Here is a 14,610-nt window from a genome sequence, read left to right on the forward strand (position 1 = left end):
GAGCCACCCACACCCCATCTGCTGTGGTATTATCTTCTTTTATTATCTACAGATTATGTGCGCTGATATGATTTCTACAGTTTGGTCTGGTGGTCATTGTGGTTGTTCTTGTTGTTTTTTTGTTTGTGGAGCGCTGTGATATGAGACAGCGAGGGGGGGGGGGATCCTCCCCCATGTGCATCTAATCGTCCATTCAGCCCCCTCTTAATGGCTTGTCAGTTCCCCTTGCCCTTCCATTTTCTGTCCAATTAATTCCTTTCTAGCTCTCCGGATAAAGGGACACAATGGGGCCCCTCCACAGCATAATGAATCATTAAAATTCAGCAGCGCGGCCCTGGCACTTGGCTTCTCCCTAGGCTGGTTAGGGACGGCTGCTTGGCATGCATGCCAGGGCCAACTTGAGCATTCTACCCACTGGACCAGAGGAGATGGGAGCGCTCCTCATTCCTCCTCTTGTGTCGGTGTTTAACGAGAAAACTCTGAGCTTAATATTTTGGTAGATGTGTCTATAGCTACATGTAACGTGTCAACTCAAGGCCCCGTGAGGTCAAAAGGGTATGAGAGTGGCGCTAAGCAGTTTACTGCAACACGTGTCCGTTTTATTTTTTTTCTATTTTGCATATTTCTCAAAAAAACGTGCAAGATAAAAAACGCTAATGAGCGCTACAGGAAGAGAATACCTTAACATGCATTTTCGACCTGATTTGAGCAGCAAACAATTTAATTTGCAGCGAAGGTTTAATTAGCGTTACAATGAAAAACTGAGAATAATTCCCTGGAGGTCTCACTGGTCTCCCCTCACAGCTGTAGCTCACAGTGCAGATGTTAGACAGCTGGTATCCAGCGCAAAGGCAAACCCAAAAACAAGCTTGTCTGCTTCAGTGTAATTCTATTTATTGTTTTCCCCCAAATTCTGTCAAATATATCTAAGAACAAATAAGAATGACAAAGACAAATCTCAAGAAAAAGTCTCCTTTTATTTTTAAAAAATGGCCAGCAAATGGGTTAGCTGTGCATGTGTGAATGAAACTCTAGTTAATAGAACAACAATAATTTTCACAGCCTTTCTCAAAATTATACACCAGGATAATATACAAAACACAGTTCTGTGGACAAAACCTTGAGCGCGCTGCTCCGTAACGTTCCTCATACAGCATCTCACAGAACATTACAAACCAAGGCTGTAAGGAATGATATCAAATTAAGGATATAATCAGGAGCAGGTTAACTGTAGGAATCTCTGGTGTCGATTACTGATTGTGTGCTGCCTGAAGTTTGTTAATAATTCAATTTCATATCGAAATACTGACAATAAGCATTAGAAGGCACAAAAACGTTTTGCGCGAGACTGCAGCAGTGAGTTGGCACTTGATGGTTGATGAGATAAATATGGGCACACACTCTTAATTTCCTCCTTAAACACTCTTCTGGGGATGAATTCAAAGATACAGTTCAGTGAAGAGTTGTTTTTTTAAAGTATCATTTTGTGTGTATTATGTCATGGGACGTGTATCTCTCTCTCTCTCTCTCATTCATACAGAAGCACTTTATCTCCCTGACACACACACACACACACACACAGAGACACACACAATACATATACATGTTCATCCACGGATACAGGAGGTCCAGCTGACATGTCACTCAGAGTGTGTGGTGTTATTTTACCCCATTTCCTTTAACCCTAGATCATGACTAATCGCAATTTGCCAAGCATAACTTTCAGACACCTGTTCTGTCCTGTGTGAGTCTGTTGGTCCAGCTCTGTTTGCTTGCAACTTGGAATGGAGATGTTTCTGGAAATTGGTCTTTAATGGAATGATATTGTACTTGTATAATTGTCCTTCACTTCATTTACCTTGTTTTCATTAAAAGCCAAACAGTACTGTAAATAACCAAACCCACAATACATGTGTTTATCTACTTAAGAACAAAAAAAAAACAATAATGCATGAACATAAATACATATAAGACTTTTATGCCAAAATGACACTATAAGATTCATATGAGCCATTTAGTTAAGACTGGTCGACTGATGCAAATGGCTGCGATATAGCTCTGGCCGTTAATGTAAATTTCACTGCAAATTCACATAATTGGTCCCGTGTACATTCTCCAATGTATCTGCTTCTCCATCTGCTTCACAGCAGACTCGAGCCAAAGCGCTTCTCTCCTACACAACTCGGCGGCAGGCCTTTGCTTTACCTCACACACACGTGCAAGCTTAAACTGGAAAAAAGATGGGGGATGTACAGGATGTAGGCGTAGGCGACATGTCCTCATGGAGGAGTTTTGGCTCACCAACAACACAATTTGTCTTTGTGTAAAAAGTCTGCGTTTTCACCGCAGCAATATAACTTTGTATAAAATCAGCAGGCACTTTTTCTTTTGTTTTTTTTTCACGTTCAAATGGTCACAGGTAGCCTACTACACACACTTCTCCACCTGCTCCTTACTTCCTTCATTAGTAGTGCATCGATCTGAATGAGTCTCTGGTGCGAACTGACTGTGGCTTGTCCCCCTCAGGGTCGAGACAGCGTGGTGTAGACGGGCTGGTCCCAGCTGGAGGCGGTGGGGCTGTGGGCGGGAGCCATGGACAGGCTGTTGAGGATCGGGCTGCCGTAGGGCCGCCTGGATGAGTGGAAGTAAGGGTACTGGTAGATGCTAGAGGGGTAGCCAGAGTACGGGTTGTAATAGTTGGAGCCCTGGAGGTCAGTATAGTCACACTGGGAGCTGGAGAAAGAGGCAGCGGCCGAGGCGGCCGACGTGGCTGAGGTGACACAGGCCTGGCTACTGTAGGAGCCGTAATCTGAGTGCGAGGGTGACCCGTGGGAGTGCTCGCTGTAGTGGCTCGGGCTCAGTTGCTCTGTTTTAATATGGAGCCGGTGCTGGCCCACCTCGCCGGCGGAGGGAGCGGAGGAGGACATGGCGCTCTTGCGGCTCCACGCTGACCCGTTGATGCCTGGGTGGCCGTACGAGGAAGCGTAAGAGCCGCCGGGCGCCTGAGGTGGCCCGTGGCTGTGGTCTGAAGGCAGGGCAGAGGAGCCCGAGGCGTGGCCGTTGAGCGGGAGGTACTGGTCGAACTCGTGCACGTCAAAGGTCTCCATGTTGCTGATGACATCAGTGCTGAGCTCAGAGATGTCTACGTTGCTGAAATCGATGTTTTGCCTGTTGCTGTCGACAAGACGACGGCCTTCATGCTTCAGATCCTGCTTCACGCCGTGGTGCAAGTCTGTTTTGGGAGTAGTGGGTGGTGTAGGGGGACCATGGGGCTGTCCTGTAAATAAAATAATAGCAGGAATAAAGTTTGAGGGCTCACCACGCCAAATGAAAATGATTTAAGCAATTTAAAAGCAGCTGAAAATTCCTAAGTGCATTGTTTTTTTGTTAAATTTGACACCTTACCTGCATGTTCAGGGTGGTGGTGTCCATCAGTCATCCCTGCCAGTCCTCCCATCCCTGGTTCAGCTTTATACATGTGATGTGCCAGTTCTGCTCCTGAGTCTGAGTCGCTCTGGCCTGGTTTCATATTCTTCCGTCGCCGGGGCTGGTATTTGTAGTCTGGGTGATCTTTCTTGTGCTGAACCCGGAGCCTCTCGGCTTCATCTACAAACGGCCTCTTCTCACTTTCTGAGAGCAAACTAAGTTGGAAAAATAATTAAAAATAAAACATTAAAATGTGAGCAGGCAAGCTTAAAATAATAATGGTATTAAATTGTTATGTTGCCCAAGTTACTTTAGAGTTTTTATTTATTTATTTATTGTCCAGAATTTTAAGAAAATATGTATTGTCCCTTTTAAACTTCCTCTTATGATTGAAAACAAAAACTTTAAAAAAATGTATTTAAAGCTATTTTGTATGTAATTTCCAAATCTGTTCAGGTAAAATAATAATTGGTGTCATGCGCACATCTACAGCCATGACCTCTGAGTGTCCTTATACTTATTTTCTTTTAATAATATTGATTTAGATCATCCTGTATTTCTCTTTCTAAAATAAAACGTTGCCTTACCGCCACAGTTTCCCCAGAGTCTTGCTCAGCTCGGCGTTGTGCAGGTGTGGGTACTGATCCGCCAGCTTTCTGCGGGCCGCTTGCGCCCAAACCATGAACGCATTCATGGGTCTCTTGACGTGAGGTTTATTCTTTAGGGATCCGTTCCCCCTCACGGGCATGGGCACCAAGGACCAGTCGTATCCTTTGAGGACCTGAGAGACGGCGTCCCGTATGCACGCCGGGAACCGATCGTCATCCTCCGAGTCCAGTTTCTTGCCCAAACCGGCGAGCAGAGATACTTGGCCGTCGGAGCCCGTCGGCGAGGACGGAGCATCGGAGTCGGACTCGTCCTGGGACATGGAGCTGTTTGTGCCCGTTGGACTGCACGGCTGGTCGCTGCCACACTTGTCATGCTCCTCTGTCATTTTTAACATTATCTGCTCAGCCCCTTGGGGATGAAAATCCCAAAAATGTTCAATTAAAAACAAAAAAACAAACGTTACCACTGAACTGGAGCGCGCAGTAAAGTGGCCAGTGCGCCTTTTACGCACCGTGCGCCACAGTAAATTCCTTTAACAATTTCAGTCAATGCGAGTCCGTTGTTTTCCTTCTGCTTCCCTGTTTGTTTGTCTTCGTCGGGCTTGTTTTCCTACGCTGTCATGGGAGGTGCAGTCGTGAAAGTTGTGGTCCACAATGTGAGCTGAGGAGCTACACGATACAGCAACTTGAGTTGGAGTTTTAAAGTCGTCACTCCACCCTCCGCCTGGGATTGGCTGGAACAAATCACCACCTCCCCCTTATTGGTTCAGGCTTTTATGTGGGCTTCATTATTATAATGATTTTCTTTTTTATTTATCGGTGACAGTTGTGTTTTTACTAAAGTTGCACATGTTGTGTGACAAACAGTTCTATAATGCTGTTAGGAATTATACAGATATGCCTGAATTGTCTTAAAACACTTTGGATGCTTATTATTTTTCTATTGATAATACATGAAAATGTAAAAAAACTCTATAATAAGTGAAGTGACATTTGGAAAAATGATTATTGCAAAATAGGCTCATAATGTCTGTATATTGAATTATATATTGTTACGTTATAGAGGATTACATTTCAAAAATATATTTTTGTATAATCTAAATACATTTAGAATGGCAGGAGTTAGTTAAATACCAAAATATATATTTTTAGAAATAATTATTATTTTTAAATTTAACAACAGACATCAGGAAAAAAGTTGTGGCATGCAGAGAGAAAAATGAAGATTGATATTCCATTTTTTTTTCTTTCAGACAACAGAACATTCGCCCCAAATATGTACGCTTTTAATTTGGTTAAACACTAAATGGCAAATGTGTCAAAGCTTGCAACAAACTAATTTGCAGCAGGGTTGCAAATTATAGCAAATATATAATTAACGTCAAGTCTGACAGATCTCATTGTCAAAGAGGCAGCATGATCCTCCCTCTCACTACAACTGATGGCTGCGTTTCTTTCTTTGAGAATAAAATAATATTTAAAAACTGCCTAAAGAACAATTCATCTGTGATTTTTAGGCAAGTTCAGTGTGTGATATTAAGCCTTTTACGGCTGTCTGAGAGTTTTTCTTTCAGTCAGACAGTCAGGATCCGAACTTGAACTAAAACATGTGTTCGCAGACCTGTGTGAGCCCAATTATAGCTTTGATAAATGTCCCAAATTCAGAGGAGGAAGTTCATATGTCCCAGCAGTCTGTTTTGTGACTTTTCACCGCCACTAGTGAAGCCAGCTTGTTTTTATGACAGTGAAGATATAAAGAGCAGAGGAGATAACAGGCTAGATCACTGCCTTTGTTAAACGTGTCTTTGTGTTCATGTATTGTGGGATGATTTTTATCGCTGTCCTCCCTCTGAAAAGACAAGGTGTGTTTGTGCTGTACGGCAGTTTGTGTGTGCTCGATGCACGCTGCAGGTGGCTGAGGGAAGAGCAGAACGTGTAGTGTGGAAGTAATGAAAATGTGGCTTTTAAATGCAGTGTTGCAGGTAAGAAGTTTTCATTGTTTGGCTTTTAATGACAAGGGCCTTGCTTGAGAATTTGAATATCATGCATGTGCTTTATTTAGAAAAATGTAACAGAAAATAATGGGACATTTCAATCACAAATGCTAAATAAATAAAAAGTGCACCTTCGGTCCAGTTCAGATCAGCCTGTCTGTCGAACAGCTGCTGTCAAAGCGCTCGGTTGGGTCAAGTTCAGTCCATGTGGGTGTGTGTGAGACAGTGTGTGAGACAGTGTGTGTGTGTGTGTGTGTGTGTGTGTGTGTGTGTGTGTGTGTGTGTGTGTGTGTGAACAGACAGACAGGACAGCGGCTAGTTGTCAAACATGAGTGACTCCGGCTTCACTCTCTTCCCGCTCCACACATGGAAAAGTACTTACTGTGTGTGTGTGTGTGTGTGTGTGTGTGTGTGTGTGCATGTGTGCAGAGGAGACTATGAAGATACAAGCATGTGTTCTGTGAGCATATTACTGACATAAGGCTAATTTGATAATGAACTAGAAAGCACTCGGCGAGTCCATAATTAATTAATTTGCTGTAACACATGAGACATAATTCCTGTCACTTGCAAATAAATTAAGCTGATTGTTTGATTCTTCGAACATTCCCTTTCTGATTTACAATTAAATCTTTGTTTGTGTCACATGTATTGCTGGAAATCCCTGTTCTCAATCACCGTTGAAACCGAATCAACTGTTCCTGGCTCACGTCCTGTCTCCCTATGAAATTTCATGGAAAACCTTTCAGCAGGGTTGATCCTCCATCCTGCCTACAGACAGACTAACAAACAAACAGATACAATATTAATTTAACCAGTGTGTTGTAGGTCAAAAATAGTGCCTCATTTGGTTTGTATTTATTGGCGGGGGAAAAAATGAAAATTTTATCATGATTTTAACCGTTTGATGCACAACATATTGACCCCCCTTCTAATCCACAACATGGGTCAAAAATGACCCTCATTCATTCCCCATGTTATTTAATTTAATATAATATTGTTATTTAATGCTGCTGTGTGTTTCTGTGCTCTATCTTTTGATATCAACTTATTTTATAATTTAATAGTCCAAGTATTCTTCAAATATCTTGTTTTTGATAACAACAGATCATTATTTCCATTTTGCTTCTCATACTTCATGAAGAAAAAAAGTTAGCCAAGAAGTTAGCTAAGTAGTGAGCTTAACAAGCTACTTAGCTAAATACTTAGCCAAGAAGTTAGCTAAGCAGTTAGCTTAACACGCTACTTAGCTAAATACTTACCCAAGAAGTTAGCTAAGTAGTTAGCTTAACAAGCTACTTAACTAAAAAAAATGGATTTGGGTAATTTTTGACCCATGTTGTGCATTAGAGGAGTAGTGACACAAAAAGGGATTTTATTAAAAAATGAATAAAGGAAAACATTAAATAAGGATGTATGATGATTAAAAACAACCTAATTGAGGAAAACCTGGGATACTGAATGATGAAAATAATTTATTACAAAGACATAGAACATAAAAACTCTGTCGGGTCACTTTAGACCCATGTTGTGCATCAAAGGGTTAACTCGCCAATCACCTCATCCGAGGTAGAATGACGCTGAAGGGGTGAGCCCAACGTGAGTGACAGCTGCCGTCAAGCTGCAGAGCTGTGAGACGGTCTTGGCTTCTTGGTAGAGAGAAGGAGACAGACTTAAACAGACTCCAGCCTTCCCCCCTTCATGCCTCCCTGTATTGTGGGGAGAAACTCTGGCCAGAGTTTGTGGGCTCTGGGCTCTTGATTAGAAAAGGAAGGAGCAACAGAGGAGAGGTAACCGCGCATGAACCTTAAGTGTCCCAAAGAATGAAGGAAGGTTTTAATTTTCCTATTTTTGCAAGATGCATCTCAAAGGAAAACCAGGGTAAAGATTTTCAGATTTTTTTTCCAGGCCTTAGCAGAGCATGTTAGCCCATTTCTCCTGGGTCCTAGTCACTTCTACTCCACATGTAAATTATACTCTCTGGCTTCTAATGTGCATACAAAATTAAATTACACAGTCACCCACAGGAATCTTGCCCCCTTTGGTCTCTGCTTCTGTGTTTTAATACATTTAGGCATATTTCTTCACTCTTGCCAAGTTATTGGACAGAGTATGTCGAGCAGATAAATTGGCATAAATCGCCACAGCATTGTGCAGCGTAGAAAAGTTTTAGATGTGTCGGGATGATGTGAAGCGGATGATAATAAAGGTCATGAGGTTCATAAAAAAAAGTTGGCTTATTGTCTGCTTTGCATCCAACTAAATATTGCAGGCTGTATTTGAAACTGCACAGAGCGTACTGATTTGGCCAAAATATAGGATGTTGTATGCAGTAAACAAATAAAACTAAAATCTGCAGTATGCCAGTAATACCCAGCTGTCATATTGATTCCAAAAAATACTGTATACTGTATTTCACAGAGGCAAAAGTGGAGTAAAGTCCAACCTACAGTTGGAGAAAAGTGTAACTGTTTGTTGTATTTTTGGAAAACTACCGTTGTGTCACAAAATGTAGCTTTAAGATTTTTTTAGGCAAGAGTATAACTTTTTAGACTTCAAATCTGTGGTCGATTTATCAGAATATTGTTCTGACATTTTTTACATTTGTGAAGTCTCGCTATGACGGCAGTCATCATTTATGGTACCCAAGACCAGCCTTATCTTAGCAAGTCCTTTTATAAGTTGCTGCTGGCTTTCATGCCTCAGTTGTGATTAAATGCGTGGTATAATTGGATTTATAAATTATAAATGGATATTTAGTCTTGTATTTATTGATGAGTGACACTACAAAATCTAACTTATTAAGATATGAGCAGTATAGTACAGTATAGAGAGTGGAGTACACTATCGGCGAGATAATATAATTCAATTCTTGCACCACTCAAATTTTCAACAAGAGGCAGGTTTTTTTATTTATTATTATTATTATTATTATTATTATTATTATTATTATTAATATTATATTATTTTCATTATATTTCATTGTAAATATACATTACAGTGGACATCACTGGAGTAGACACATCATGCCAAGACGGGCTGAGATGGTGCCTCACATACTACAAAATAAATTGATTTAGTATTTTCATAGAGGATACTATTAGGTATAGTAAATACTGCGTTAGTCCATTTGTATGTAGTAGGATTTTCCCAGTACAGCCATATAAATAGTCAAATTTAAAACCATATGTCTGTGTGTAATGTAAAAAAATCAGCATCCCAAGAACCCTGATACAATTTTTTTATATATATTTCCACATGAGGAACAACTGTGGAAACCCGTGTCTCTCCAGCCACCACAGCGCCCCAACTCTAACCCAAACAGCAGGCCTCCATTCGGTGCAATAATCTCACTGATTGCACACTGAGTCAGTGTAAACTTACTGAACTGGGGAGACTGGCATGCCCTCCCTCTCACCCAGACGATCTCAACCGCTGCCTAACCGCATGTGGAACAAGCTCCTGGGCTGCTAACAAGCCATATTTCACCCCTGCGCCACATCAACCAGACCACTTCTATCTTTGGTTTCACACACTCAGAAAGAAGGTAATTAGTGCAAAATTTACAGTTGCAGCAAATGTCACTGCTAAGTGAGGATCCAGGGTGCAGACAGAAATCTTATATTTCACAGCCCTGGTGAAGTTCTAGGACCTGGTTTTCTTTTTCAGCCAGGTTCACACACACATTAAAGTGAACTCTCAGTGATGGATGTACCTACTCCTCCTCTCTGTCCCATCTCCACTCATCCCCTGTGGAAGTTACATGGAGGATGTTTTCCATTTTGGTCTGTGGCCAAATGTACTTTCCAGGTTTTCTACTTAGTGAGGTCGAGGACCCGGGGATGTTTGACTCCACTGGTTCTAATCACAGTCCAACCCCCATGACAGCTGCTGTGTGTTAGGACCTCCCATTGACCCCTGACCCCGCACTATCCTAAATTCATTCTATTAAAACACCATAATGAGGGGTTTACTGGACCAATTTCAGGTTTTATTTAAACCTATTAGTCAGTGCAGAGAGGTGGAGGGGAGGCTTTGCGCTGTGAGGAGGGAAGGAAGGGAGTTTTGAAGAGATTGAAGGGGGAGTGTTTGAAACTGAAGGAAACAATTAGTCCAAAAACGTCTCAGGGTGTGTTTGGCCTTCGGCCACGCTCGTTTTTAATGTCAGGAGTATAAAAAGAGCTCAAGTGTTTCCAGATTATTTGCTGTGTTTTCTCACTGACACATAACTGTTTTTGAGGCAATTTGAGGTTTTGCTTGTGATAGTTTTGTATGTTCCTGTGAACTACAGCTTATGGACAGAGGGGTTTTGGAAGCTGTTGTAGTAGCAGGTTGGGAAAGATCATGTTAAATCAATCTTGAGCTTCCTCAAGGCTTTCCTGTAAATCTTTGATATGCAAACTGTCAGTATGTATCTCGGGTGTGTAGTGACTCCCACGACGTGCAAGAATGCGTACATTTGTGAAGTGCATAATGGTTTTTACTGTTAACACAAAGCTTCTGTTTGAAAGTTGCCTGAAGGTGAAGCCCACAGCTGATTATCTTCCATTTAATCTTTCATATGCAGGAGAAATGTCCATTCCTGGTTATTTTCTCCTGGCATGACAGCATGAATGCAAAGATGTTCAGCAGGGTTGACACTTCCCATGGTGTATCTTGTCCCGGAGTCGTCCCAGGAGATGCGTGGGTGTATGTGGGTTCTTTTTTTTTTTTTTTTTTTTTTTTTTTTTTACACTTTCTGATCTACAACCCCCTCTTTCTGTCTTTCTTCCCTCTCATCTTCACGGCATATGTTCTGAATAAAACTTGCGGTGTGCTCAGTCTTTCACATTGTCTACTTTTTTGATCCTTGATTCTCATAAATCATCTCCCTAATTTGCCTGTGAATTAGATGGTGCGGGACATGTAGACATTTAGGACGGGGCGGCGAGAGAACAGAGAGCCCACCCCTTGACTTTACGGGAAATGGGAGGCCGCTCCACAAAAGCGAGACTATTTAGAGGACTCGTCTGGCCGTGGGGACTTTGCCTCACAGCGCTAAGATAACTGTGGTGGATTGTTTTTATTTGCAGATAATTAAAACAAGAATAAAAAGCCATTTGCACTGCTTATATTTATGTTCTTTTTATGAGCACAAGACTAAAAAAATGGGCACATACACACACACGTTTTACACACAGAGAGTGTGTAGCAAGCGAGAGAAGCACAGTATGAAACCTTAATCTCTTGTGTACAATTCATATATTAAAGGATCATTTATATGCTATAAAAATGATAATTGGTGATATGGATCAAATTCTCCAATTAGGCTTTTAGTGTACCAGCCAAGACTTTGAGTATTTATGAGCAGCAGTTATTCTGTCTGTCTCCAGCCTGTCTGTAACCTCTAACAGAAACACTACACTGAAAACACACCTGCTGCAAACCGCATGAAGAGGCTGTGCGTGTTGTGATATTTTTTTTTTATGATGTTACAGCTCTGAAATAACTGCCATGGCTTGATGTTGGTTAATTTCCTGCACACTTGGAAACTGGTTATTGCTTAAGCATCACATCAAAGAAGATTAAAGGAGATATATCAACTATATACACTAATATATTTAATCACAGGAAGGCCAGGGTGCATGTTTGAAGCTTGAAAAATGCATTACACTCCTCATCCTCCAACATAACATGCTGTCTTTTGTCAAGGCGTGTCCATGTAGCCCTATAAACACCCATCAGGGCCCGTGTTGCTGACCAGAGAAACCAGTACTGGAACATTATCCAGAGATTAGCACCATGCACAGACACGGTCAGCCAAAGCACAGCCTCAGATCTGTTGTCAGACGAAATCATGCTGCCTGACATGTCATCACCATGGGAATGTAGCTTAGCATTGCATTTTCTCAACTCAAGGGCAGCACCCCTCCATGGCCCAGCAATGTGCTGATATTGCCTTTGGAATATATTTTAATGGTATTGTTAAAAATTCTATATTGACCATAGGTTGTATAATATATGGACGTAGTCTCCGTAACTTCAGCCATAGGTTTCTAAAGATCCGAAATGAAGCTCAAAGTGGTTGGATCCTGTGGCTCTTGCACTCTTTACAGTTCAGTTGGTCTCCGTTTTGACAAGCTAGCATAACCGTATCTTAATTTTTTTTTTATTAACTTAATCTATAATCTACAAAGAGTTTGCAAGAGCACTGAAAAACACAACTAGAGGCTGTGAGGCGGACTAGTGAGAGAGTTTCCATCCGTGTCCAGCATGATGACGTTTAATGTCCCTGACAACTAGAAACTTCTAAATTCACAAGTGGGGGTAGGCCTATTTACTGATGTATTTCATGTTGTACAAGAAACGCAAATATCTCTTCAGCTTGTGTTAACCACAGACCTTATTTCAGGCATTTTACCACCAACACATTCAAAATCCTCATTGAGTTTAATAGGTTGGACCCCAGGGCGCAAAAATGTTAACTTACTTCCGGGTTTAAGAACTTAGTCCCGTGGCGCCCCATAGAGATGGAAAACATTTTTTTTGTACAGGCCTCTATACATGTTGATTGCTGCTGTAAAGATGGCCTTTTTACGGTGGCCCTGAGAGCTCACAGCGCTACAACTTAAGAAAACACATGCAAATACAGAAAGCACAAGCAAGTTGAGAAAACATCGTCATCAATTTGACAACGCAAGTGTAGCATTTAGAAAACGTACTGCAAATAGACCACAACACAACAGAAGTGTTTCCAGAGGACAATTAAAAGTGATGCACACGCCTGGACACGCTTGTGATATTATTGCATTATTTCAAGATAATGATAATTTCACGTTAGAGGCTGATCATAGCGTGCTATCGTTAGCTGGCGATCGATAGCGTGCTAGCATTAGCCGGCTAGCAAGACCAAGACCAACTTGGTGCCGTTGAGAGTGACTAGCTATATATAGCTAGTCACTCTCAATATATATATCTATAATCTTGAAATAACATGATAATCATGTCATAAAAAAATATATATGCACAGCCTCTTCATGCGGTTTGCAGCAGGTGTGTTTTTCAGTGAAGTCATCTGCGTTTCCAGAAGTGTGCATCACTTTTAAGTGTCCTCTGGAAACACTTCTGTTGTGTTCTGGTCTATTTGCAGCGCGTTTTCTAAATGCTGCGCTTGTGTTGTCAAATAGACGAAGGTGTTTTCTCAATATTCTTGTGTTTTGTGTATTTGCATGTGTTTTCTTAAGTTGTAGCGCTGTGAGCTCTCAGGGCCACCGTAAAAAGGCCATCTTTACAGCAGCAATCAACATGTATAGAGCCCTGTACAAAAAAAATGTTTTCCGTCTCTATGGGGCGCCACGGGACTAAGTTCTTAAACCCGGAAGTAAGTTAACATTTTTGCGCCCTGCGGTCCAGGGTGAGCTCTCAGGGCCACCTTAGCTTTTCAACATGAATGTGAATTGACTTGGAGCCAGCCTCAAGTCAATTCACATTCATGTTTTGAGGAATTTCAGTTTTTTTGCCACTTCAGCATTGGCTTCATTTGTCAGCCCTGGAGGTTGTCGATTGATTTTGACTTGCTGGGTGGAAAACCGTGAGAGTTCTACCAAATGTAATAAAGGGGGTGGGACCTATCAACTGGTCAGTTGGTTGCTTGAGTGGTAAATGATGGTGAGGAGTGAAAAGCTAAAAAGTTGGAGGCCTCCACCAAAAGAGGTGTGGGTAAGCTGAGTAATTACTTGCTCAACACTGGCTATGTCATGAAAGTAGCCAGAAGCAGCACCATTATTTAAAAAAAAAAGATGTAGTTCCTATACTTTTGTCTTGATCTGTGGATGTTTTTCTTTGTTTTTATACCCGTCGTGTCTGGATATTTAATTCTAGACATTGTTAATTCATAGCATGCTGTATGGCTTATTTTCCAACTGTCAAACAGACATCATTTGCCTCAGGCAGGGAAATAAGGAAGCACTTGTTAACTGTTTCCACAGGTTGTAGGTACAGGGTATTTCCTGGTCCTGTCACTTCACTATTTCCAACTGTTTGTCTGCCTGTTGAAGACATGCAAAGCAACAAAGTGAAAAGACTGTCTCATATTGTGGCTTCCAGGTGCTTTATGCAAAGACAAATTAAAAACAATCTCACGCACTCATGGGTAAACTGAAGCAGGTTATTTGTGTGGAGTTTATTGTGCTGTTGTGGAGCGGTTTGGCTGCGACTGCATGGTGGTGCACAGCTACAGGTCACATGGTGTGGGAGTCCCAGGGTCACTCAGGTCACTTCCTGTTCCCTTTAAAGAGGTGCAGAGCTCTAGCTGAGGACAAAAGAGACCACGGAAGTACTTCTGTAGCACGAAGGATATAAAGACTCTTTTCAGTGGACCACCAAATCTGACCTATTCATTCACTGAGGAATTTAACTTTCCCTAAAAGTAGCTTGCTTTGGAAATGTAGCTCTCTCATCCACCTTCTGCTTTGTAGTCATATTAACTCTGATCCGCTTTAATGGCCAGATATGTTACTTATGTTGTTTTTCTTGAATAACTGACACTTTATCAGATAATCCAGTGTTGGATAAATGTACTCAGATCACTTTTGGTGACAGGA

At 41.5% G+C, this 14,610-nt stretch overlaps 1 protein-coding gene across 1 annotated transcript; it reads right to left on the reverse strand.

Annotated features, from left to right (window-relative positions):
* Positions 1-958: 958 nt before the first annotated feature.
* LOC131983809 (transcription factor Sox-8) lies at positions 959-4,683 on the reverse strand. Its single transcript, XM_059348619.1, has 3 exons — positions 4,014-4,683; positions 3,406-3,641; positions 959-3,277 (listed from the first exon to the last, which is right to left on the reverse strand). The coding sequence occupies exons 1-3, from the start codon at positions 4,427-4,429 to the stop codon at positions 2,523-2,525; spliced, it is 1,407 nt and encodes a 468-aa protein (XP_059204602.1). The 5' UTR covers positions 4,430-4,683; the 3' UTR covers positions 959-2,522.
* Positions 4,684-14,610: the final 9,927 nt, after the last annotated feature.

The sequence above is a fragment of the Centropristis striata genome, chromosome 13 (genome assembly GCF_030273125.1).
Source record: "Centropristis striata isolate RG_2023a ecotype Rhode Island chromosome 13, C.striata_1.0, whole genome shotgun sequence".
Classification (NCBI taxonomy): Eukaryota; Metazoa; Chordata; class Actinopteri; order Perciformes; family Serranidae; genus Centropristis; species Centropristis striata.

What these genes read in the sequence shown, in the direction of transcription:
- LOC131983809 (XM_059348619.1), bottom strand. Translation starts at nt 4,429, where the DNA reads ATGTTAAAAATGACAGAGGAGCATGACAAGTGTGGCAGCGACCAGCCG. An exon ending in ACTCTGGGGAAACTGTGGCG is followed by an intron (nt 3,642 to 4,013) that starts GTAAGGCAACGT and finishes TTTCCAACTTAG; the next exon opens with TTTGCTCTCAGAAAGTGAGA. An exon ending in CCACCACCCTGAACATGCAG is followed by an intron (nt 3,278 to 3,405) that starts GTAAGGTGTCAA and finishes TTTTATTTACAG; the next exon opens with GACAGCCCCATGGTCCCCCT.